Here is a 22,993-nt window from a genome sequence, read left to right as displayed (position 1 = left end):
CTTTGTTCACTTCCAGGTGATTTATGGCTTGCGAAGCCAACGCGTCTCAGTCCGCCTACGGACGACTGTGGCTCAATTATTGTCTGGAACGGATTCGCTGGATTTACATTGTTTCCAATGGGAAAATACCCGTTTCAGTTTTCAGACGATTTGGTTTGAGAATGGATTAATCATGAAAAGATACAAGAATAGTCAATTCTATACTTGAATGCAGTCTGTCTGTATACTTGTGAAGTGTAATTATATTCCATATACCTGCATAATTGATCAGTAAAAAAAAGTAAATGCTCCAGCTTGTTTGCTGTGGTTTGTTGGAGGATCAGCACCAGCAAAAAGGACATAAACCGGATGGTCAAACTGATCCGGAAAGCCAAACAAGTTATCGGCCCTCAGCTGGCGGACACTGGACAAACTGCTCTCCATCATGGACAACACCACCCACCCACTCCATCGGACAAGCTCATTCTTAAACAGACTCCTCCAGTTTCGTTCCCACAGTAAACGCTACAGGATTTCATTTCTTCCACACGCCATGCAGCTCGACAATACCTCAAGATAATTCACAACGCTATTGCGCTGCACTGTCTGCCCTCCATTGTAAAAAGTGTATTTACCATAGTTCTACACACTACTTGCAAATATGCAAGTAGTATTTTATTATAAGTATTTAAAGTATTTTATTATAATTTAAGAGTGTTTGTCTTTTTCTTCTGCAATTGAGCTACTGTAACCAATCAAACTAATTTCCCTGGTGGATCAATAGTTAACCGGGTGCCACACAGACAAAACCGCCAGGGTCTCTAATTATCGCCAGGTGAAAAAACATTGGCATTAACAGGTGTGGCTGAAGGCAACCCGCTGATGTACGTTTGTAATCAACTCCACAGGGTGGCAGTAGCTGCGTTTATCTACCTCTGCATGCACTTCAAAATGTTAATCAGCTGAGACTCATGTGTTACACTTGCTGCTATGTTTACAACATTGGTCGCAAACTCAATTTACCTGGGGGACGCAGGAGGGAGAGTCTCGGTGAGGCCGGGTGAGGCTCCCGGTACGCTTTGCGGTACTTGTGGCTCAGGAGGTAGAGCGGGTCGCCCATAAATAGGAAGGTTGGAGGTTCACTTTTGTTGTGTCCCTGGGCAGGACACTACACCCACCTTGCCTCCACCATCAGTGTGGGACTGAGGAGTGAAAATATGTCAAATATATGACAAAATATGTCCCGGCAGGCTGCAAACGGCTTGTGGGCAGTGACTTTGAGACCGCTAGTGTCATGTTTTTACTTTGGCGGGTTGCACTTCCTGCTAGGAGAAAACTGCAGTCGCTTTACCCCAGGTGGTTGCTGCGCAGCTGGCAGCGATTAACATTTGTTAACGCCTGTGCTGTTACCTGAGAAAGTACTTACCTGCTGCTACTACGAGGGTTGTTTCACAGAGCCTTATCCTCTGTCGTCTTTTGTTGTAATTCCTGTGCAACAGCGAGTTTTTGCACCATTAAAGATTTTCATTTTTAGCACGCTGCCGCCTCGTCTCCGCATACCGGCGGTCGAGCTTCCGACAGCAACCAGTTCGCTCCAGATCGTGACACCTAGTTTACAGTTCAGTGTTAATGCTGGCTTAGCAGTTTGCTCCTTGCTGCTATTACAACATTGGTTCTGCTTCTGCTGTGTTGTGCAATATACTTGTTATTAAATGGCCGTGTGATCAAACTGAGTAGTTTTCCATTCCTCTTTTTTCATGCAAAAAAAAATATCTTGCTCTTTTTTTAATCTTTAATTGGTTTCATTCGAAGGTACGAATGCAAAAACAGAATTCTATCCAAAAAAGTACCACATAAAAAGGTCATTTCCGTCACGTTCAGTTATTAATTGTTGTGTTACCCCACGATGCGGAGATATGATGGCTGATGCAGTCAATAAAGTCTTTTATTAAACAAAACGGGAGGCTCACAAAGAACGGCAGGACTCACAAAAACACAAGAAAGCATAGGCGTAGACTCATCATGGAAGGCAGAGGGGAAAAGGAAACATGCCCAAAAAGGTAAAATAATTCCAGGATGCTCATGGGAATGAAGCGGGACGCATAGAGCAAAGACATAAAACCACATGCAACGATCCGCTGAATGTAAATAACACGCTAATTGCCAACAACACGCAGGTGCGCTGCCAGCGCTCTCTAGCCCAAGTAAAGATGCAGCATACGGCGCCAAAACAGGAAATACAGAAATACAAAATAAGAGCACCGAAATGGAAACGAAGGTGGAAACACAGGACAACCTCGACCGCAATCCAACCTTTCAATTGGTAAGTGCATTTAAATACATAAACACACACACACACACACGTGGTGTAACACACACCCGCAAGTTCAACAAACAAGCGTTATTTATTTACAAATCAGAAAAATACTGCATTTGTTCATATGAAACAATAAGCAAATAAAAGTTTCCAAGGCGAAGAGGAGAAGCAAAGTCAGTCACAGGCGGTTGAAGGCAAAAAAAAAAGAAAAAAAAAAAGCCTGCAGGCTGAGAATGTCTGACACTTTAAATGTTGAATCTTTGGCAAGAGGCTGTGATTTATTTCCTCGGAAGAATCTCTTGACAGCTTAAAAGTTGCTAATGGCTTTCTTGTGGCAGAAAAGAGGAGCCATCCTGACAGCGCAAAGAGAACGGCTGGAACTGCGGGACATATACAAACTATTTATAATCATCCCATTTCAAACAGCAGGTAAAAATACTGTTTTACACATAGAGCTTATCATTTACACATATTTCTACAGTATGATACAGTGTATGGCTTGACAGGTATGTTGCTGAGAAGAGCTCAAATTTAAAAAAAAAAATAAAAATTGCTTCCCTCTGAGACCGACAAGGCACGGCAGCCGTTTGTTACATATATATATACAGTATATATTTATATTTATTTATTTATTTTGGCAGTGAATTCATGCTACATGGTTACAGCATAGTAGGGCAAACCCTAACATTTTTGGCACGAGCATCAGGTGAGGCAAGATTTGTGACACAATCGGTGAAATATTGTATTGTGATACATTTAAGGCTTGACGAAGCGACTGCATTTGGATTCTGCAGTGCAACTTTTAGGAAAAAGTAGAATTAAGGTTTTTTGGAAAGGTAGTTTTGCAACCGCTTCACTAATGCAGTACATTACCAACCTCCAAAACCGGTAGGGGACGTATGCATTTGTTTGTGCAAGCTTCTACTGCTGAAGTGCTGCATGCAAAAGTGTGAAAATTGGTCAAGACGTACACCCCCACTGTGTTGCCTGTGCTATTACGTTTCTGACATATACGCCACACGGAGGCAATGTTATCAAACCCCAAAATTTGACCCGCATAAGTCGGACGGGCTTGAAATTTATCCCACGGCTCAAAAACACCCGTTGTAACTTTAGGGTGTTTCGTCAAATCGCCACGAAATTTGGTACGCACCGTTAGGGGACTGATAAGCACATGTGGGCAAAACTTGAGCAAAATTGTTTGAAAAACATGGCCGCCATCCAGCTAAACGTCCCCGGACTTAGCAACTAATTAACATAATATGTAGTACATGCATGGGCGACACAAATGTCAATCATTTGTGCTGTGTTGAGTATTTTTTTCCAACAGTGTGTTAGCCACAGCTGGACCAAGCACAAATGCCAGTATAGATTGCATGTTTGTGGGTAACAAATGACCCTAAAGGCATGGCGCAGGCTGTTTTCTTTTAACAGTGATCCTGAGGCACTATTTGTTTTCAGGTGTTGTGGTATCAGTCTTTGGTTGTGGTGTTGTTGCTTAGCTCTCTGCGTGAGTCTCTGAGGTTATCAGGAGAGGCATCGCTCGCTCCTCCGTCACCCTCGCCGCGCCGTTACTCTGCGGGGTCGTGTTTGAGGCGGGGCTTAGATCTTCAGGCTCGAGTTGAGGTGTGGCTTCCGTTTCCGCCGTCCCCCTCAGGCGCTCCTCTTCCTCCTGCTTCAGCCGCCGCTCCTCGGCTTCTATTTCCTCGGTGGTGGGGATGGAGTTCTTTTTGGGTCTTCCCTTAGGCTTGGTGGGTGCCTCCTGACCTCCCTTGAGCACCTGCACGTACATACACACACACACAAAACCTTGTTGCTGTAATAAATGGCTCGGCTAAGTCATTAAGAGAAGACGTATGAGTGCTGGCTGCTCTTCTTGCACTCATTTATCTTTGGAGGTAACAGTCTCACTTGTTGACCCTTCCACCGAGTGTTTGCTCACCATCCCTAACGCCTCACGGCTTACTGTCTCTCAACCCCGTCCCCCTTTAGGTCCTTCTTTAACTGTCCAACTTGTTTGGACATGTCATCAACGCGGAAATACGCTTTTTCTTTGGCTTTGTCTATATGGGGATGGGTATCCTTGATGCCGAGGAATTTGAATTGTGATGCGGTCGACTTGTTTTTCCACTTGTATGACATTTAAGAATGTTAGGGTAGCAGTCAGGCCAAAAGGTGCGATAGCAGTAGCATAGTGACAAGAGTCCTACTAAGATACTAAGACGACGATGATGTCATAATACACAATAGCGTGCATGTCCCCGCAATTAAGGAAGGCGTCCCAAATTAGCCGTGCTTTGGGCACACGCATCTCTGTCCTGGCTGCTCAGTACAATATAGCAACAACACGTCCACAAAAGGACCTTCATGTCTTTGAGCGACTTGAAACACATCATCAATGGGTGTTTGCACATTATTGATTTTATTACTTATTACTCATTCAAGACCAAAGACGGGTTTTTGGGAGGGGATTTGCGCAAGACGCAAAAAGAGGTGATGAAGCAAGTGCGCACTGAAAGATGTCGCTGTTTGAGCAGTTTTTAGCCATAAAAACGTCCACAAGGTGGCAGAAGTGCATTTGATAAGAGCTCGCGGCATGGACCATTTGCAAGTAAAAACACACTCGACAGCAAGGAGGAAGTGGAAGAGCATTGGAGGAGTGGAGCGTGCAGAAGGCTACACATTGTAGGGAAATTTTAACGCATGCACACGCGCACACATGCGTGCACACACACTGTCTAGTTCCAAATGTGAAATTGTAAAGTGTTTTATTTGTAACTATATTGTAACTTTGATGTAAACCAACCCCTTTTTTGTGTTGTCTATGTTGTGGTTTAGATATTTGAGCCGTCACAAAGTGAAAGGTATGCTTGAAAGGTATCTTTCCACAAAAAGCTGTTTTTTTTCTTGTCGGGAACTGATATTTTCCTGAAACTTGCCTATGTTCTACTGCTGATTACTAAAGAACGAAAATGAAAAAAAAAAAGAAGTTTTTTTTCTTTTCTGATGAACGACGGGAGTCTAAACTTTCTTTTGATTGGTACTGAAGGGGTTGTCTTTTGAAAAAAATGGCTGGGAGTGAATGAGTTAAAATGGGTGGAAAAAAATTCCAAAATTAATTACAATAAAATAAATAGTATGTGAAATATTACTTCAGTTCAGTTCATAGAGATGTTATGAAGGCAACAGTTTTGCCATTGAAAAAATTACTTTTAAAGGTAATCAATGAATAAATTCATTCATTCATTCTTTCATGAACGACTATAGCAAAATTATAATTTAAAAGTAAAAAAAACATCGTTTTAGTGATTAAAATGTTTAGAATTAACAAAATAAAGTAAAATATGAAAATATTGTAAAAAAAAAAAAAAAAAAAAAAAGGGGACCAAGCAGCAAGACAAGGAATAATTTATGATTATTAAATATAAGGTACATATAACTAATTATAATTATAATAAATAATTAGGATATAATAAATTATTAAATATAATTAAAAAATTATATTATACTGCAACAGTGAGAAGCTTTTAATTATAATTGTTTTCGAGGGGAAAATTAACAATTTGAACCACAATTACTATTCTATATAATATATAAATAACTTATTATATATTACAATAATTATTAACTGTAATTCATTTAATCAATTATATTATAATATAAATAAAAACATAATATCATAATATCATTTGTTTAATTACTATAATATGATGGCAACAGTGAGATTATTTTAATTCACATTATTTTTGAGGGGAAAATACAAAACAAAATAATATTATAGTGGCACCCGTGAGACTGTTTTAATTCACAGTAAAAATGAAAAATTATCATTAGAATTATCCTTCTTCAATATAATATATATAAATAAATTATTATATATTACAATAATTACTATTAACTATAATTAAATAAATTATATTGTAGTATGATGGTAACAGGGGGAAAAGAGAAGTATTATTCAATATATTATATATAAATGCATTAGTATGTATTAGAATTATTATTAAATATAATTAATTGAATCAATTATATTGTATGCTGGTGAGATTGTTTTAATTTACATTATTTTTGAGGAAAAAAAGAAAAATGTTAATTAGTATTATTCAATATACTATATATAAATACATTATTACATATGAATTATTATTAAATATAATTAATTTAATAAATAATATTGTATTATGGTGGCAATGGTGAGATGATCTTAATTCACATTTTCGGAAAAAAAAATAAAATAAAGAAATAAAAAGATGTTTACCATCTTCTTCCACTTCATGCGCCTGTTTTGGTACCACGTCTTCACCTGGAGCTGCGTGAGGCCGAGGGACTGGGCCAGGTCTAACCTGAAAGACAAACAGACTCCAGTTAAATTAACATTCTTTTCCGCTATTCAAACAAGATACTATCTTTTTTTTTTTTTTTTTAAATCTTGCATCAAAGCTGGCAGGTTCTAAACTTCCAACATATCCTGTCTAGTGTAACATCGGCACTGAGGTCGGTAATCTAATCGGTGGCTGCTTTGCAAGTAGCGATATGGTGCGTCCAGCACATGCGTTTGCTCAGGGCTAGCAGGGCTACTGGCTGGCGTGCATTCTGATACCTCTGACGATTCGTGCAGATGAAAAACGGTTACCTGGCAATGACATTTCCTCATTTTTACAGGACTTATGACTGAAGGAGGCAAACCTTACTTAATAATGGCTGTCATGACGCTTCTTTACTTGCTAACGCACTTCCTTTTAGCCGTAACAAACGCACCAATTGTCTTGTGTCTTGGGTGTAACCTAATATCATTGATGGTTATCATAATGATGATGACGGCGATGACACTGCATAAAATCATTATTGTGTTTTTGGCATGTCACTCATTTTAGGATGCAATGCATCATTCTAATAAGTTTAAGATAAATTAACATCCAGTCTCTCCGAAAAGTGAGACGAATCCTAAAGGCAATGCTATAGAAAGGAGTACAGCTTGCATTGCTGTATCGACTGACAATCCACTGAAAATGACTCATCACACAGCTATTATTCTCTAAATAGCTGGCAACGTAAAATAGCGTTGTGCCGAGTGTCCACATTACCCAAGAGAGGGCATGTTGGAATTCATGTTTCACCCCAGTACCGGCAGCAGTCATGCAGCCTCAGACCATGACGCTACAACCACCACCAACTTCGACTGTAGACAAAACACAATTATCTAGCTAGTCACTGGTGTTGCCAGCTACTTAGACAATAATGGCTGGGTGTTGACTCATTTTCACTAGGTAGTAAAACTACACAGCTAAATAAGCTGACTTCTCTGAAGTTGACTTTCTATTTTATTGTCCTTTGAGAAGATATACTATCATAAAAACGCTTCCTGAAATGTGAGGTATTTTGCACAAGGGGGAGCATTCTCGGTAAATGCGCAAACGATGCGCATCACTGCCGTGAGGCATAGAGCACCAAATCAGCCAGAGGCTGGAGAGACAAAAGAGACGAGTCATTTGACGCCGTGCTTTTTGCCACGATGATTGACAGCACGTGGCAGATGGTGTAATGGTACAGCCGCTGCCTTTAACTCATTCAATCCCAGCCACTTTTCAAAAGTAGCGGCCATTTTAGACTGTTTCGACTGATCTTTCAAGGCACACAGAATATTGTGTTCTATGGCTTTATAACCATGAACCCACCAAAAGAAAGATTAGACTCCCGTCTTTCATCAGAAACAAAGTTTGTTTCCACCTTTTTCGGTTCAGTTCCCAACAAAAAAAGGGGAGAAAACCAGCTTTTTGTGAAAAGATACATTTCAAGCATAACTTCCACTTTGACACAATTTTTTTTTTTTTTGCTTTTGTGACGGCTTAAATATTTAAACAACTATACCACAACATAAACAACACAAAAAAGGAGTTGTTTTAATAACAAAATAACAATTTATTTACAAATATAACACCTTGAACTCTTTACAATTTTCACATTTGGAACTGAACTATGTGTATGCATGTGTGTGTGTGTGTGTGTGTGTGTGTGTGTGTGTGTGTGTGTGTGTGTGTTGTGTGTGTTGTGTGTGTGTGTGTGTGTGTTAAAATTTCCCAAACATCCATAACATAAATAAATATCTATAAACACAAAAAATGGGTTGTTTTACGTCAAAATAATTTATTTACAAATAAAACACAATGAACTATTTACAATTTTCCCATTTGGAACTGAACTGTGTGTGCACATGTGTGTGCACGCGTGTGCATGCGTTAAATTTCCCGACAAAGCATAACTTTCTGCACGCTACACTCCTCCACGCTCTCTCACTTCCTCCTTCCTGTCATGTGTGATTTTTCCCTTCACATGATCCCTGCCGAGCTCTTGGCAAATACACTTCTTGGCCGTTTTTATGGCTTATAAGTGCTCTGAAGTGTTCATGCAGTAGTGGAGAGTAGCGTCATCACCTCTTTTTGCCTCTCGTGCAAAAAAATGTAAAAGTAAAAGTATGAATACGTCTTGGTATTGAATGAGTTAAAGGCAGAGGGTGTGAGTTTTTTTTTATTCTGTTAATTTGTTATTTTGCACTAAAATCATGTATTGTTTCCCATGATCTAACATCCCACTAAATTCAGCTTCAAGTCAAAATAATGTAAAAAATACCACTTTTTTGCCACTTAGGGCCCCGATTCGGCCAGAGGCGGCCCTGGCTTGGGATAACATGGCAACAAAAAAATATATTCTTGACGTGCGGAGCGTCGTCAGACTGACACAGACGTTACTGTCAAGACGGCATATTGTTATCCAGCCATGCGTACACAGACGCTGGCTTTGATCACTGAGCTGTTCTGTGATTTAAAAATGAGACAGGTTGACTTTTCCAACACCTCTAGGCAAATTAAAATGAGATATTTAATAAGAAAATGAGGGGATTTTCCCCACCACACACGCACACGGTATGTAAACATAATCAGCATTCAGTAAGAATGAATTTTGAATGAAAAAGGGAAAATATAGTTTGTCAAGTGAGATAGAAATGGTGACGCAAGTGGCATCACTTTATTGTATGAAAGCGTGTTCTACATACCCCTGCGCGTGTTTGCCTGCTTTGCTTGCATTGGCCGCCGTCCTCCGTTTTCACAAGTGTGTGGGTGTTTCTTTCCTCTCTCACTCCGTCTTTATTTTACCGCTTAAGAGCTCGGGGGTTAAAGCGTTACTCGTCTGAACTAGAACGCTGAGGTCATACTGCAGGCTTCTCGGCCAACAATTCACATTACATGAGACGCTCCCCACGGGACAAATTTTAAAAAATTACGACGTTAGCTTTAACCGCGGCTTGATAATTGCATTTGTGGCTTTGGTGAAGTGTGTGTGTGTGTGTGTGTGTGTGTGTGTGTGTGTGTGTGTGTGTGTGTGTGTGTGCATGCATTGCGCTTTGAAAATGTACCCTATGTCAGGTATGCAGGTTTATCAAAGCGTCACGCTTGACTTGATGCTCGTATACCATGCTTAGTTTTGATTGACACTGTTAGAGATGTTGCCATTTTCAGGGTATTTAGTAAAGGTGCGGTAAACGCCACGCGCCTCGCTGTGAGGCAACTCCAACCTAGCTTACAGCACAGACCTCCACCAAGGCCAAACTGTTGACAAAACTTGTGGAGCTATTTGCGTGCTATTTGTGCTTGTCTGCCCATCTGTTTATCTTCCTGGTTTGTGGGGGACGACAATAAAGACTTCACAAGATAGTAGTAGTTGCAACTGAAGTATCATAAGCAGGTTTATCTACCTCTGCATGCACTTTAAAATGCTACTCAGCTGTTGGTGTGAAACTCATGTCTTACACTTGGCGTACAATGGACTCACTGGCTCAGCAGTCTGCTCCTTGCCGCTATTACAACATCGGTTCTGTTGCTGCTGCGTTGTGAAATACACTTAACTCATTCAATTTCAGCCATTTTTCAAAAGACAACCCCTTCAGTACTGGCCATTTTATATGATTTTGACTGATTTTTCAAGGCACACAGAATATTGTGTTCTATGGCTATATAAACATGGAACCAAAAGAAAGATTAGACTCCCGTCCTTCATCAGAAAACAGAAGTTTGTTTCTACCTTTTTCCGTTCATTAGTAATCAACAGTAGAACACAGGTAAGTTTCAGGAAAATATCAGTTCCCGACTAAAAAAGGAAGAAAACCAGCTTGTGAAAAGATACATTTCAAGCACAGCTTTCACTTTGACACAAATATTTTTTGCTTTTGTGACAGCTCAAATATCTAAACAACTCTACCACAACATAAACAACACAAAAAAGGGGTTGTTTTACATTAAAAAAAAGTTCATTTACAAATATAACACCATGAACTATTTACAATTTCACAACTATGTGTGTGCGTGTGTGTGTGCATGCGTTAAAATTTCCCTACAATGCGTAACCTTCTGCACGCTACACTCCTCTCTCACTTCCTCCTTCCTGTCATGTGTGTCTCTTCTGTCCACATGATCTCTGTCTACCTCTTATCAAATGCACCTCTGCCACCTAGTGGCCGTTTTTATGGCTTAAAATTGCTCTGAAGGCAAATCCATTAGTGGGGAGTTGCGTCATCACCTCTTTTAGCCTCTCACGCAAAATAACGGAAAAGACGTATAAATACGTTGTTAGGATTGGGCGTTTGGGTTTATAAAAAAAAAACAACCAAAAACGTATAAATACATCTTTGGTATTGAATGAGTTAATAAATGACCATGTGGTCAAAGAGCACTATGTTGTCTTTCCACTTTCTCATGTACTCCAAATCATTATTAAAGTTTACCAAAAAAAAAAAAGCTATCTAAAATGACTTTTTGCATTTCAGAAATATCAGCCTCCCTCCAATTAACACCTGCTTCCAATAAACACCACCGCTACAATTACCAAATGTATCAATGTAGAATTCAACATATGTCAAGTGAAAGTGGAGTAGTAAAGTACTGCATCGCCACCTCACTCTATAACATGCATTGATTAAGAAGTCATCGCTGGTTGAATACAGCCTATTATTTGTAAAACAAAATGCATATTTAAGCAAATTTTAAGTATTTCTTGCCAAAATAAAGCATTTTCTACCATAAAAATGGCTAAAAGAACTAAAATACAAATATAAGACATTCAGAAGACGCATTCAAAGATGCTGTGATGATATGTAGTATTCCACCCTGGTCACTAGGTGTCAGTAATGTTACCGTAATGTTGGGGTGAGACACACAAGCACCAGACTTGATCACTGGAACAACAGGCTTTTATTTCAGGTTTGAATGATCCCACAACAGGCCCAATAAGCCCTAACACAGGCTACTGCTGCGGCCGTAACACACGGCAAGCTAAACCCCAACCTTGAATCCCCTGCATCACTTCCTGTCTGACCCCAGTCAGCTTCGCTAGCACCGGAATTAATTTGGTTTATTTAAATAGCTTGTGTTTTCTTTTTTATGTCTACTACCATATTTTCCGGACTATAAGTTGCACCAGCCAAAACTGCACAATGACAAGGAAAAACGGCATATATAAGTCACACTGGACTATCAGTCGCATTTTTGGGAGGAACTCTAGTTGATAAAATCAAAGACCAACAACAGACATTTTATCTTGGAAAGCAATAGTAATGACAATAAAATGGCGAACAACAGGCTAAATAGGCGTCTGTGAACAAAACAACCCGCAAAGTCATCTATGTTCACGGCCTTGGCACCTACCTGGGCGTGGAGACGTAACTGCACTGTTGACAAGCGTCTCCCGGCAGCACGTTGTTCAAACACCCATTTGTGAACTTGTTCCTCCGGCTGTGGCCGCCTGGCTTTGAGCCGGCGATTAGCGTTTTTTGTTTTGTTTTCTTCATTGCAGTTAGAGTATCCTCCGCTTTTCCCCAGTCCCTCACAAGTTTCTCATTCACTACAAACCTTCTTTCTGCTGCTCGATTACCGCTTTCGGCTGCGTGTTTCACTACTTGCAGCTTGTAATCCGCAGAATATGATTTGATTTTTGGGGGCATCCGTGTTCCGTCTTTCTCAGTTGTCTTTTCAAGCGACGTGTGGCGCCGTGAACGCGCATGCAGACGGAACCATGTGACACTCCGAACCACAGAGGAGTAAAAAACGGATGCGCATAAGCCCGTCGTCTTCCACTTACGAGAAGCGGAATTACTTCTGCGATTCATTATGGAGCATAAATAAGACAGTAAGAAGAATGTCGACTGGGATGACGCTTGTCCGTCAAAATATTCCGATATTATGTTGGTTTGTCGTCAAAGCTTACTTCTGGTCACGTGATGGCGACGAGGCGGTGGTGCGTCTGTGACGTCATCGTTCTCGTATTGCCTGTATAAACGGCAACGACAAGCCGGCGTTTTTAGATTTTCCCACTCTGGAAGCCGTTTTAAAAAAAATACAGTTTCAGGTCCCCCAGAACGGTTTGCCGTTTCGACCGGAAAAACGCTTCCGTGTGGATAGCCCCTCAGTTGTCTTTATAAGCTGATGTTTATATTGTAAATTTACAGTGGTACAGGAGTGATAGGAGTGGCACACAAGCCTAGAGCGCCCTCTCGCGGCTGTCAGTGTGGGGAAAAAAACATATATAAGTCACTCTGGAGTACAAGTCGCAGGACCAGCCAAACCATGAAAAAAAAGTGCAATTTATAGTCCGGAAAAAGCAGTATATTGAGTAACACAAGTGTAAAGGTCACTATAGGGATGTTATTTCATGTTTAGAGGGCTCTAATATGATAAAAACTGTATTTAGAAGGTCATAAACAGGTTTTCTATGCTCTAAGTATAAAAATATTATATGTAAGTCCTATATAGAATATAGGAATAATATATATACACTGCAAAAACTGAATTTCTAGAAAGTAAAAAAAAAAGTCCCATTTAAAGCAACCCTTTGTTTTTTCTAAAAAGAAAAAATATCTTGTCTAGTCATTTTCACGTGAGAAAAATAATGTTATATCAAGAAGGTATATCTAGCCAATTCTTATGAGGATATTTTTGCCAGAAATGATCGTTTTTTCTAATCACAAGCTAAAAACCTTATTTGCATTAATCTTCAACAACAGATGAAATTGATGTTTGTCTTAAATTAAGAATAAAACTGGTTTCTAAACATTCTAAATTTAATAGTGGACTCATGCACAGAAAATATAAACTGCAAAAAATAAATGTCAAGACAGTAAAGAAGTCCCATTTCAAGCAACCATTTTTTATAGATTTGCTGATTTCGGACCAAAGTGAAGGCTGCACAGCAAATTTCATAGAGCGTACCAAGATGTTTTATGTCAAATCTAGTCATAAAATCTGTGTAAATGTGTAAAATTACTCACCTTGATTAAAAAAAATATTACTCTTTTTATCTAGTTTGTAAACCTAAAAACTAGTGAATTTACATGCAAATCATGCCAAAAACAAATTCTGATGGTGTTCGTTTCATGCTTGTTGAAAAGCTCAGAACGCTGAAGAAGCAACCAACATAACTAACATGCCGAAAAGAAGAGATGTTAGCGACACGGCGGCCGAGTGGATAGCATGTTGGCCCCACAATCAGGCGACGCGTTCAAATCCCTGTCGGAACACCTCCATGCGGGATCCACACACTCCCCTCTGGCTTCCTTCCACATTCCAACAATATACATGACAGGTTTATTGGAGACTCTAAAAATTGTCCATACGTATGAAGTATGAATGGTTGTTTGTCTATAGGAAACTGCAAGAATAATAGTCACATCTAGAACATTTTTCTTAAATCCAGCCTCATAAAAGCAAATGCACAGGTTCAATTTAGGAGTCTTATAAGAACATTTGGCTTACTTTACCTTGCAATAAGAACATTTGACTTAAATCTAGCTCTGTGATGAAGAACGACTTCCTTATTTTAGGACTTACTGTATTATATTCTTCAAAGTCACAAGAAAAACATTCTAGTTATAAGAATTCTAGCCAAGCAACTTCTTGCTTACCCCATTGATAGAATTTTTTGAAATAAGAAAAGTTGTCTCATTTTAATATAACGTGGGCTTCTTTCAAGTGTGGCTGTTTTTGCAGCGTAAATGACTCCTGCTTCGCGGAAAGCACTTATCACGGTCGGATCTGGAACCAATTAACTGTGATAAATGAGCCATTACAGTATTATGGAAAAATGCAGGCAGGTTAGATATGCACACAGCGCTGTGGAGTGACCATAGGGATGACAGGAATGCTAATTAATCTTTAATACAGCGTAGGGAACTTGTTCACAACATCCGGGTGGCTGCCGCCAGGACTAAACACTTGAATTCATCTGAGCTAGTGTTTATGGTCGGTGCTGCAACGCAATCTCAACTCCTTATGTCCATGAATGGGAACAACTTCAGCACGACAGTATCTCATGCTTTCATAGCCACTTGTACAGATTTAAAGCACTTTTCAGGTACATTTCTTGGCACAGGACTAAAGTTATGATGCTTCTTATGAATGACACCAACCTGTCCGGCGTGGAGAGGTACTTCTGCTTCTGGAACTTCTTCTCCAGGCCCATCAGCTGCAGCTCCGTGAAGATGGTGCGGCTGCGACGGGCCTTCTTCAGGCGCGGCGTGCTGCGCTCCGTGTCCGACTCGCTGCTGATGCTGAGCGGCGTCTGGCTGCAGGGCGACGCCTCGGGGCCTCGGCCGTGCTGCGGCGAAAGCAGGGGCAGGTGCGACGGGACTCCGCCCGGGGACGGGGGCTGCGGGAGGTGGGCCGGGAGGTTGGGAGGCTGTCGTGTGATGACGGAGAGGAGCGGGTAGGCACGTAGTGATGAGGGGCCTAAGAGGACAAACACATTTAATATATAGTAGAGAAGTCACATAGAGCCATGCGGTGCAACAGCTCCTATCATGCACTCAATGAATAAAAGTGCAATGATCGATCGTATGTAATTGCTCAATTATTAATTGTCTGTGAAAAGTGTTTTGCTCCTGACCTCCCTCTTGTAAAGGGCAGCGACCCTGATGACGCAGTCCTGTGTTTTACACTGCTTGTCCTCGACCCTTCAGATGAATGATTATTTTCTACATGCACACACGCACTGAATCAGCTCCAATAAAACCCCAACAACCAAGTCAAACACAACTTATTTGCTCTCTCTTGTATATTGCGCACACACACACACACACACACACACACGCACGCACACGCAGTTAGACTTGCCCTCTATGTAAGCGCACAGGAGCAGCAAGACGCCAGAATCAATAAAAAGTAACACTTGTCTGGAGCCGCTAGGGAGGAAGAGGAGGGGGCCGGAGCTTGAGGGTTCGCTGAATGGATGTGGCAGGTCAATCACAGTCAACGTCATAAAGAACCGAACACAAACATCAAATAAAAGTCACCCTACGGGTCACATTTACAAGCAAAAACGGAGTGCTGAAGGCAGCATCGAGAGAAACTGCAATACTACCGGAACAAAGTTAGAGTTATGACAATAAAGTTGCGATTATGAGGATACGGTTGAACTGTCAAAGCTATGTCAAAGCATAGTTTTATGACATTTTACGAGTGTAAAGTTGCATTACCTCTGCATGCGCTTTAAAATGCTGGTTGTGCTACCCAGCTGTTGAATCACCTCATGCGTGCGACACTTGGTGGACTGTCTACAGTGAACGCATCAGCTGTATTCATGCCGGCTAAGCAGTTTTTTATCTATTCCGCTATTACAACATTGGTTCTCTTGCTGCGAGGTTGTACAATATGCTTGTCAACAAATGGCCGTGTAGTCATACAGAACTGTTGTCTGTTGCACTTTTTCATGCACTCTAATTTGGTTACTTTTTCTTGTATTATCGTGATATTGTAAAATGGTTTTACAAAAATTTAATTTCAATATTATTGTACTTTAATTCTCATAAAACATTTTTTATTGCAATAATAAAACATTCTTTTTGTAAAATTATAACATTTTTTTTAAATGCAAGAATTACAAATGTTTTGCTTGCCAAATGGTGACTAATATCACAATTTAATTCTTGCAAAAACAAAAGGTTTTTCCTCAAGTAATGCAACTTTATGCATTTTTTATCGTAATAATAAAAATTGGGGGGGGAAAAATATATAATTTTACAATAATATGTTATTATTACGATAAAAATATGTGATGTTATGAAAATGAAAGTACAATACTATCACAATAAACAGTCACCATTTTATAAAAACATTTTTAATTTTTATAGAAAATAGTTACAATTTTACAGGAAAAAAGCAGCCAGTTTATGTGAATTAAGTGGTACTATTACAACAATAAAGCTGGAATAAGAGAAGGGGAAAAACATTTCATGAGTCATCATATGTGGAAATTTGAGGACAAACAGGTTGCGATTTTATGAGAATTAAGTCATAATAATACACAAAAAGGTTATGAGAAAGTAGGCATTTTACCTGTAAAAAAAAAAAATTAAATTGCTAAATAATTAAAAAAGAAGCAGAAATTTTACAATATATATATATATATATATATTATATATATGTTTTTTTTTTTATTTTACGAGAAAAAACTGCCAGTTCATGAGAATTAAGTTGTTCTATAACATCAATAAAGTTGGAATAATAAAATGGAAAAAAAAAAACTTTCATGAGAATAAAGTGATCATTTAATGTGGAAAAAGAATGAAGTCATAATATGACCCAAAAAGGGCTATGAGAAAGTAGGCATTTTACTAATTTGTTTTTTCTTTTTGCAAAATAATACAAAAAGAAGCAGAAATGTTACTGTTATTTAAATGTTTCTGTTTTACATGAATAAAGTCGGAATAGTAACAAAAAAAAGTTGAAAAAATGAAGGTATGGTAATTTTATGGGAATAAAGCCAAAATATGTGAAAAATATATTATTTAACAAAAACAAGTTAAGGAAATTAAAAAACTTTTTTAAAAAATTACAGGAAAATTTTTCTTTTTTTACAAGTAAAAAAATTACGACAATTAAGTTGCTTTCATGTGAGAAAAGAAGTGATTTTACGAGAATAAACGTGCATTTTTACAAAGAAAACGCGTTTGTCAAGATAAAATAATAGGAACAGGCCTGGGTCTGTCTCGAAAGGCAGAGTGGCGGAGTGCACCTACTGAAGAAGTGTGCAGCATATAATCCGCTCACTGTTAGATGGAAGCTGTCAGAGAGCTCATACATGACAGAGCCTGCGGCTGATGATGACATCATGTGAGGGTGTTGAGGTCATGACTAATCCTCAAACATCAGTTTGCAACAGGCCTAGACAGGCTCTCTCTCCCCCCCCCTCCTTATCTTCTGCACAACCGCTTGTTACATTTGATCACAACGTGTTTGACACTATAAATCACTCATGGTGGCACTTTTTTTGAATAACCTGATGTGTGACCGTGCACAATGGGGCGGACAGAGAAGAGGAAGATGTCCTCTCAGCATCGAGAGACGCGCGAAGAATGCCAGCAAGAAGAGACGGTGGTGACTTTCCACTGACAGGAGCGCCGTCTCTCATGAGCTCACATCTGACACGCTGTTGACAAGCACCACGTCCTGTCAATAGGCTACAAATAAACTGTTTAAAGAGCTGCAAAGAGCACAACGCCACCTCGTGCAACAGATACTCTTGATAATGAAGGTCGCTATGTAGGAAATGCTTACGCTAACAATTACGCCTAAGAATAGATCAAGACGTTCAAATTCTTTTCAGTTTATGACCAACGCTATCGTCAACGTTTCATGTACTGGACACGTACGTGTTTAGTGCGGTGTCCGGACAAGAATTTAGTCATAAATGGTACCAAAAAAAAAAAAAAAAAGAGAGATTTTGCAGTACAACTATGTTATGTTTGAAACAGTGTGTTCCCCCCCAACAGAAGGATTTCTAATTAATACATTTCCAATACATTTGGAAAACAAACAAAAAAAGTCATATTCATTTTTGCTATTTTGATGTTTTTTCTCCACATTAGCTCCAAATTTAGTGTGTATTCTTTTTTTTATTGTAACCAAACATTTAAATAATTTTTTTATATATAAAACAAAAAACTAATCTCTAAATTTAAGTAATATATCTTTATGTATATAATATATATATATACACTGCATATATACATATACGCACACACATAATAATAATAATATTTCCTATAAAAATATATATTTTTTGTCTGTTTTCCAAATAAAATAAAAAGAATGGCCAAGGTGCATGTTGCTCATAGAATCTCCACCTTAAAAAAAATCAAACAATTATAATTATAGTTAATGTAATTATAAATAATAAAATTACATATACATATAGTGTACCCCGCCTCTTGCCCGAAGTCAGCTGGGATAGGCTCCAGCATACCCAGGCAGCCCTCGTAGGATAAGCAGCATTAGAGGATGGATGGATAGATACATATACCATATATACACAATTGTATATTAATACTTTTTGTCTTTGTTTTTCCAAATAATATATATATTTTTTTTTTTGTTAAAAGAGGTCTAAAATCTGGTAGAAGTTTTCGAGTAAACATGGTTCTTTTTTGTACCAAATCCTACTAAATCCTCAGGCAATACATCAAAACTACTTTTTTTAAAATCTTATGCTGTTTATTTGATTTTTTTCCTTGCCATTTTTTTTTTTTTTGCAACTGCATGACAAAGTACATTCATACTTTCAGACCGTTTACATTTTCAAACGCAATCTGTTGCTTCAGCTGAAATGTTGACGCAATGAACGCCAGAAATAATGCGACGCAAAATGAAACTACGATATAAATGGTGGCAGTGGAATGGACCTGAAACGCAAATATGACGACAAGACACGTAGCTTAGTGGATGAATGTTTTAAGAGACAAAACAGCAAAGTGCAGCGTTGCTACATAACGTTGACTCATGGTGTCTAAGCTGAATGAGTAAGGCTAGCTTGTTGAACTTCATCTTAACTGAAAAGTGTGTGTGTGCATACTTCCCTGCCTGTGTTGACATGGGTGTAATCAAGCCTAACAAAGCCGCATTATGCTTAATGGGAGGCTTTATTGTCTGACACAGATTTAGGGTTCAAGACGAGATGAAAAGTCATTTCACTCTGAGCAAAACACACACACACACACACTCCTACTTTTGACTTTTCACCACGCTGTCAGGTGAGATTAAGGCCACAGTGGATGTTAATCATGCTCACTGAACGTAAATAAAACATTGCAAGCTGTCGTTATGCTGTTTAGCGACAGCACGTTAACATCAGAAGCACGTGTGAGGAAAACAGGGGGAGAATTGTGATGCACTCAGTACAGACAAAATAATCAATATCCCGTTTGACTGCACCCATGTGCTTTAGCGGCCTCTGCTGGCGGTACCGTGTCATTGCAGCGCCTCAAGCTCACGACTTCTGCTCCCTTCTGCTATATCAAGCACTAAAGTCAATAGATGTTAGAGGGGGAATATAGTATATCTCACACCCCTGCAGATCCAAATACGTGGGCACCGAGGCAGCCCGGAGCGGGTTACTCTATCCATCGGAACCCTCCATCATATCAGAGGGATGAGGGCCTCCTATTTTTGACCAGCACCGCTGCGGCCATCGCCCTGCCTCCAAAACCTGCAGTGTCATTATCAAATTGCACTGGTTATTATTGCAGACTTCCAAGCAATTAGCTTTTAATGGGTATTGCAGCGGAATCACTTGAGTATCCATTTAATAGTATGATTCTGCACCTTTTTTTTTTTTTTACAACCCAATTGTGAGAGAAACTTTACATCTTTTCGTTTGAGTTTATATCGTGGCCCTAATCAGCATTTATATTTAAATTTTGTGTACAATATTTAGATACAAATATGCATGGGGCAATAATTTGAAAAAATGCAACAGGCCGTAAATGGCCCCTAAGCCAGACTTTGCACACTCCTATTTTAATTGAATGAGTTTTCATGTTTTATGGTTAGGGATAAGCCCTTTTTAAAGCAAGCTAAAGGTCGCAAAGATCACGTGTTATGTTTAATGGCTTTTAATATTATTGTATTATTATAATATGCTGCGGGTCAATAAACAATAGCCAGCTTGTTTTAATTTAATCTGTGTATCAATGTTTTATGGTGGGGGATAACCGCCGTTTAAAACATGTTGTGTACAAATCACAGCGAGGCTAATAAGCTACATAAACACTAGCAAAATGTCAAAAAAGCAATGCCTCATAATGCTCTGATGCGGGTTGTTTATTTTTATTTATTCTTACAAGATATGGCCCATAAATTGCCTCCGAGCTGCACTTAGGACACCCCTGATTTCATTGAATACGCGTTGATGTTTAACACTTGCAAATTTTTCAGAATTCATCATCAAAAAGTTACTTTTTTTTTCTTTTGCATGTGTCCACAAATGGCCCCTGAGCCGGTCTTTGGACACCTGTAACCTGCAGGTAAGTTACCTTGCCGAACACGTTACATAAACACTGGAAAAATGTCATTTTCAGTCGTTTATCATCAGAAGGAACCCTCAAGCAAGTCTACCCTGTCAGTCGTTTTCAACACTAAATACTTAACTGCAGTGATTTACAACATCCTAAGCGAGTCAGCAGGGAGCAGAAATGTCAATTCAAATAAATATGCATTCAACTGGCAACATGGCCCACGTGCACAGTAGTTTTAAATGGCAACAGCGATTTTAGGGATGTTTTACTACCACGAGCACGTTTCATCTCGCAAATATCGGACACTGCATTAGAAAACACACATAAAAATGACAAGAATGTGTTTCTACGGATGAAACGGGTATTTCTTACCGGAACAAGAGTGCAGAGGCTTCGGCCGCACGACGAGAGACGGACACACGGAGTAAAGGGAAAACTTCTCAAAGTAATCACAAGCCTCCTTGGAGAGAATCTCGTCAATCATGAAGGTCTTGTAGCGCCGTCTGGCAAACTTCAGCTGGCCCGGGGAGGAGAGCCTCACCTCGGCTTGGCAGTGCATGGCGGCTCCCTTTGTGGTGGTGGTGATGGTGGAAGTGTCGATACAAGGCAGTGCACCTTGCAGGAGAGAACTAATGAAGAGAAGGTCACTGCACTAGACTGTCATTGTGTTGAAAATATTCTAATGTGCGGTGGAGTTGAGAAGAAGAGTGAATGAGACGTGCACTCACTCACAGCCACTTCTATATAAACCAACATCTCTCTCTCCATTTGTACACGCCCTCCTCCACGATACACTACATGCACATTGCCAGTCGTTTACAAAACCGTAGCTTATGTGTATTTATTACTGCTTATGTGTATTCAGTAAAAATAATCTAAAATCCTGATCATTTATTTTGAATTATGTGTAATTAAGGGTATTTATTTGTTCTGGCGTTACCTTTTGCAACAATACAATGAGAGGTTAATTTTTAATTCGGGGCACTTTATTAGCTACACTCAATTTAACGAGAGCCAATATAAGAGATGTTATAATGCTTTCATGAAGTCAGAGAAGTATCATTTACAACAGCCAGCGGTAGATTTGTAGTTTAAAGATGGTCTAAATAGTCAAAGATAAATTATAAATGTTATGAAATGTCATGTATTAATCGAATGTTAAACTGGCAAATCATACAGGATATTTTTTTAAATATTCGTTTCTATTGATTCATGCTGGGACGTTGTATTTTACATGTCATACAAGTGCTTTTTTTTTCCATTATAATCATTGATTTTGCCCATTCTAAATAAATTCGAAACTAATGGGATTATTAATTTATCAGAATTTTGTATTTAGCACTTCTCTTTGCTGTTTTTACATTTTTTAATGTAAACTGTGTGAATTAAATGTGTAAATTGTATGAATTTAATATTTTTATTTTATGAATTTTAATATACTGTGATTTCATTTTAGTAGTTTCCGTCAAATCAACTGTATGGATGAAATGACGATTAATTTTTATTTTTTCGCCAAGTCAGGTATTAAATTGCCCATCAATGTTGGATTATCTTGACAAAAGTATTTATATATATTTTTTGCATTCAATTTATTACTTTTTTTTCCTACATATCTGTGGTATTGTCATGATTTACATTTTGGGGGGATTTGGACATTTGTACCCATTGTTTCCTGGTTTAAATAGAGCAATGAGGGGGCAAGAAATTTGAGATACAGCCCAAAAAAATGCTGTGTACCTGTCACATGTATTGCCATAATACACCGGGTGGACATCCCATTGGTCAACCTAACGATATCCACAAGCTTTATACTGTAAATGTATTTTAATAGAGGGTGCAATGGTGTCAGAGATTTTTGGTGTGTGCATGCAGTGGGAGGGAGGGGGGGCAGGAAGGGGGTATTCGGGTCACTGAGGGTAGGGTCAGGGTGTGCGTGGAAGTGGATCCAGCAGCTACCGAGCAAGCAGGCCGTCTAATCTGGCTGCGCCAGAGCAGGAGACGCCAGGCAGACCAAGCAATTATAAGAGTAATGCCACCACATGCACAAGTAGGGAGCCTTCCTCCCGACACCCTGCAGAGGATAAAATTGATTAAGACCTGGATCCAGCTTGTGTACACTTCTGAAAACACAAGGGAATGTTATAAAAAACACAAAGAAATTCTCATAATACATAAACACTGACGTTATTCTGCAAGTACCACAGATACTGCCACTGCAGCTTTACAGGTTTAATTGTACCTCCAACTGTTGGTTTTAATCACTTCCGGAAGGCTACAGATTATGACCTCATAGCGTTGGACGTTAAGGGATTGGATCATCACTTTGTAGCAAGTGATCCCTCACAAAGACACCTGGGCAGGGATGC

General features: G+C 39.2%; 1 protein-coding gene across 1 annotated transcript; it reads right to left on the bottom strand.

Annotated features, from left to right (window-relative positions):
• Positions 1 to 1,952: 1,952 nt before the first annotated feature.
• On the bottom strand, positions 1,953 to 21,810 carry barx2 (BARX homeobox 2). Its single transcript, XM_054795086.1, has 4 exons — positions 21,000 to 21,810; positions 14,748 to 15,066; positions 6,555 to 6,639; positions 1,953 to 4,076 (listed from the first exon to the last, which is right to left on the bottom strand). Exons 1-4 carry the CDS (start codon positions 21,184 to 21,186, stop codon positions 3,795 to 3,797), a joined length of 873 nt encoding a protein of 290 aa, XP_054651061.1. The 5' UTR covers positions 21,187 to 21,810; the 3' UTR covers positions 1,953 to 3,794.
• Between the last annotated feature and the right edge of the window lie 1,183 nt (positions 21,811 to 22,993).

Source organism: Dunckerocampus dactyliophorus, chromosome 12, assembly GCF_027744805.1.
Source record: "Dunckerocampus dactyliophorus isolate RoL2022-P2 chromosome 12, RoL_Ddac_1.1, whole genome shotgun sequence".
NCBI lineage: Eukaryota > Metazoa > Chordata > Actinopteri > Syngnathiformes > Syngnathidae > Dunckerocampus > Dunckerocampus dactyliophorus.
This window is presented reverse-complemented; position numbering and strand designations above follow the sequence as displayed.

Coding starts and splice junctions, on each gene's coding strand:
- barx2 (XM_054795086.1), bottom strand. CDS start 21,186: ATGCACTGCCAAGCCGAGGTGAGGCTCTCCTCCCCGGGCCAGCTGAAG. Junction 15,067..20,999: donor GCCTCTGCACTCTTGTTCCG/GTAAGAAATACC, acceptor TTGTCCTCTTAG/GCCCCTCATCACTACGTGCC. Junction 6,640..14,747: donor TACCTCTCCACGCCGGACAG/GTTGGTGTCATT, acceptor TTTGTCTTTCAG/GTTAGACCTGGCCCAGTCCC.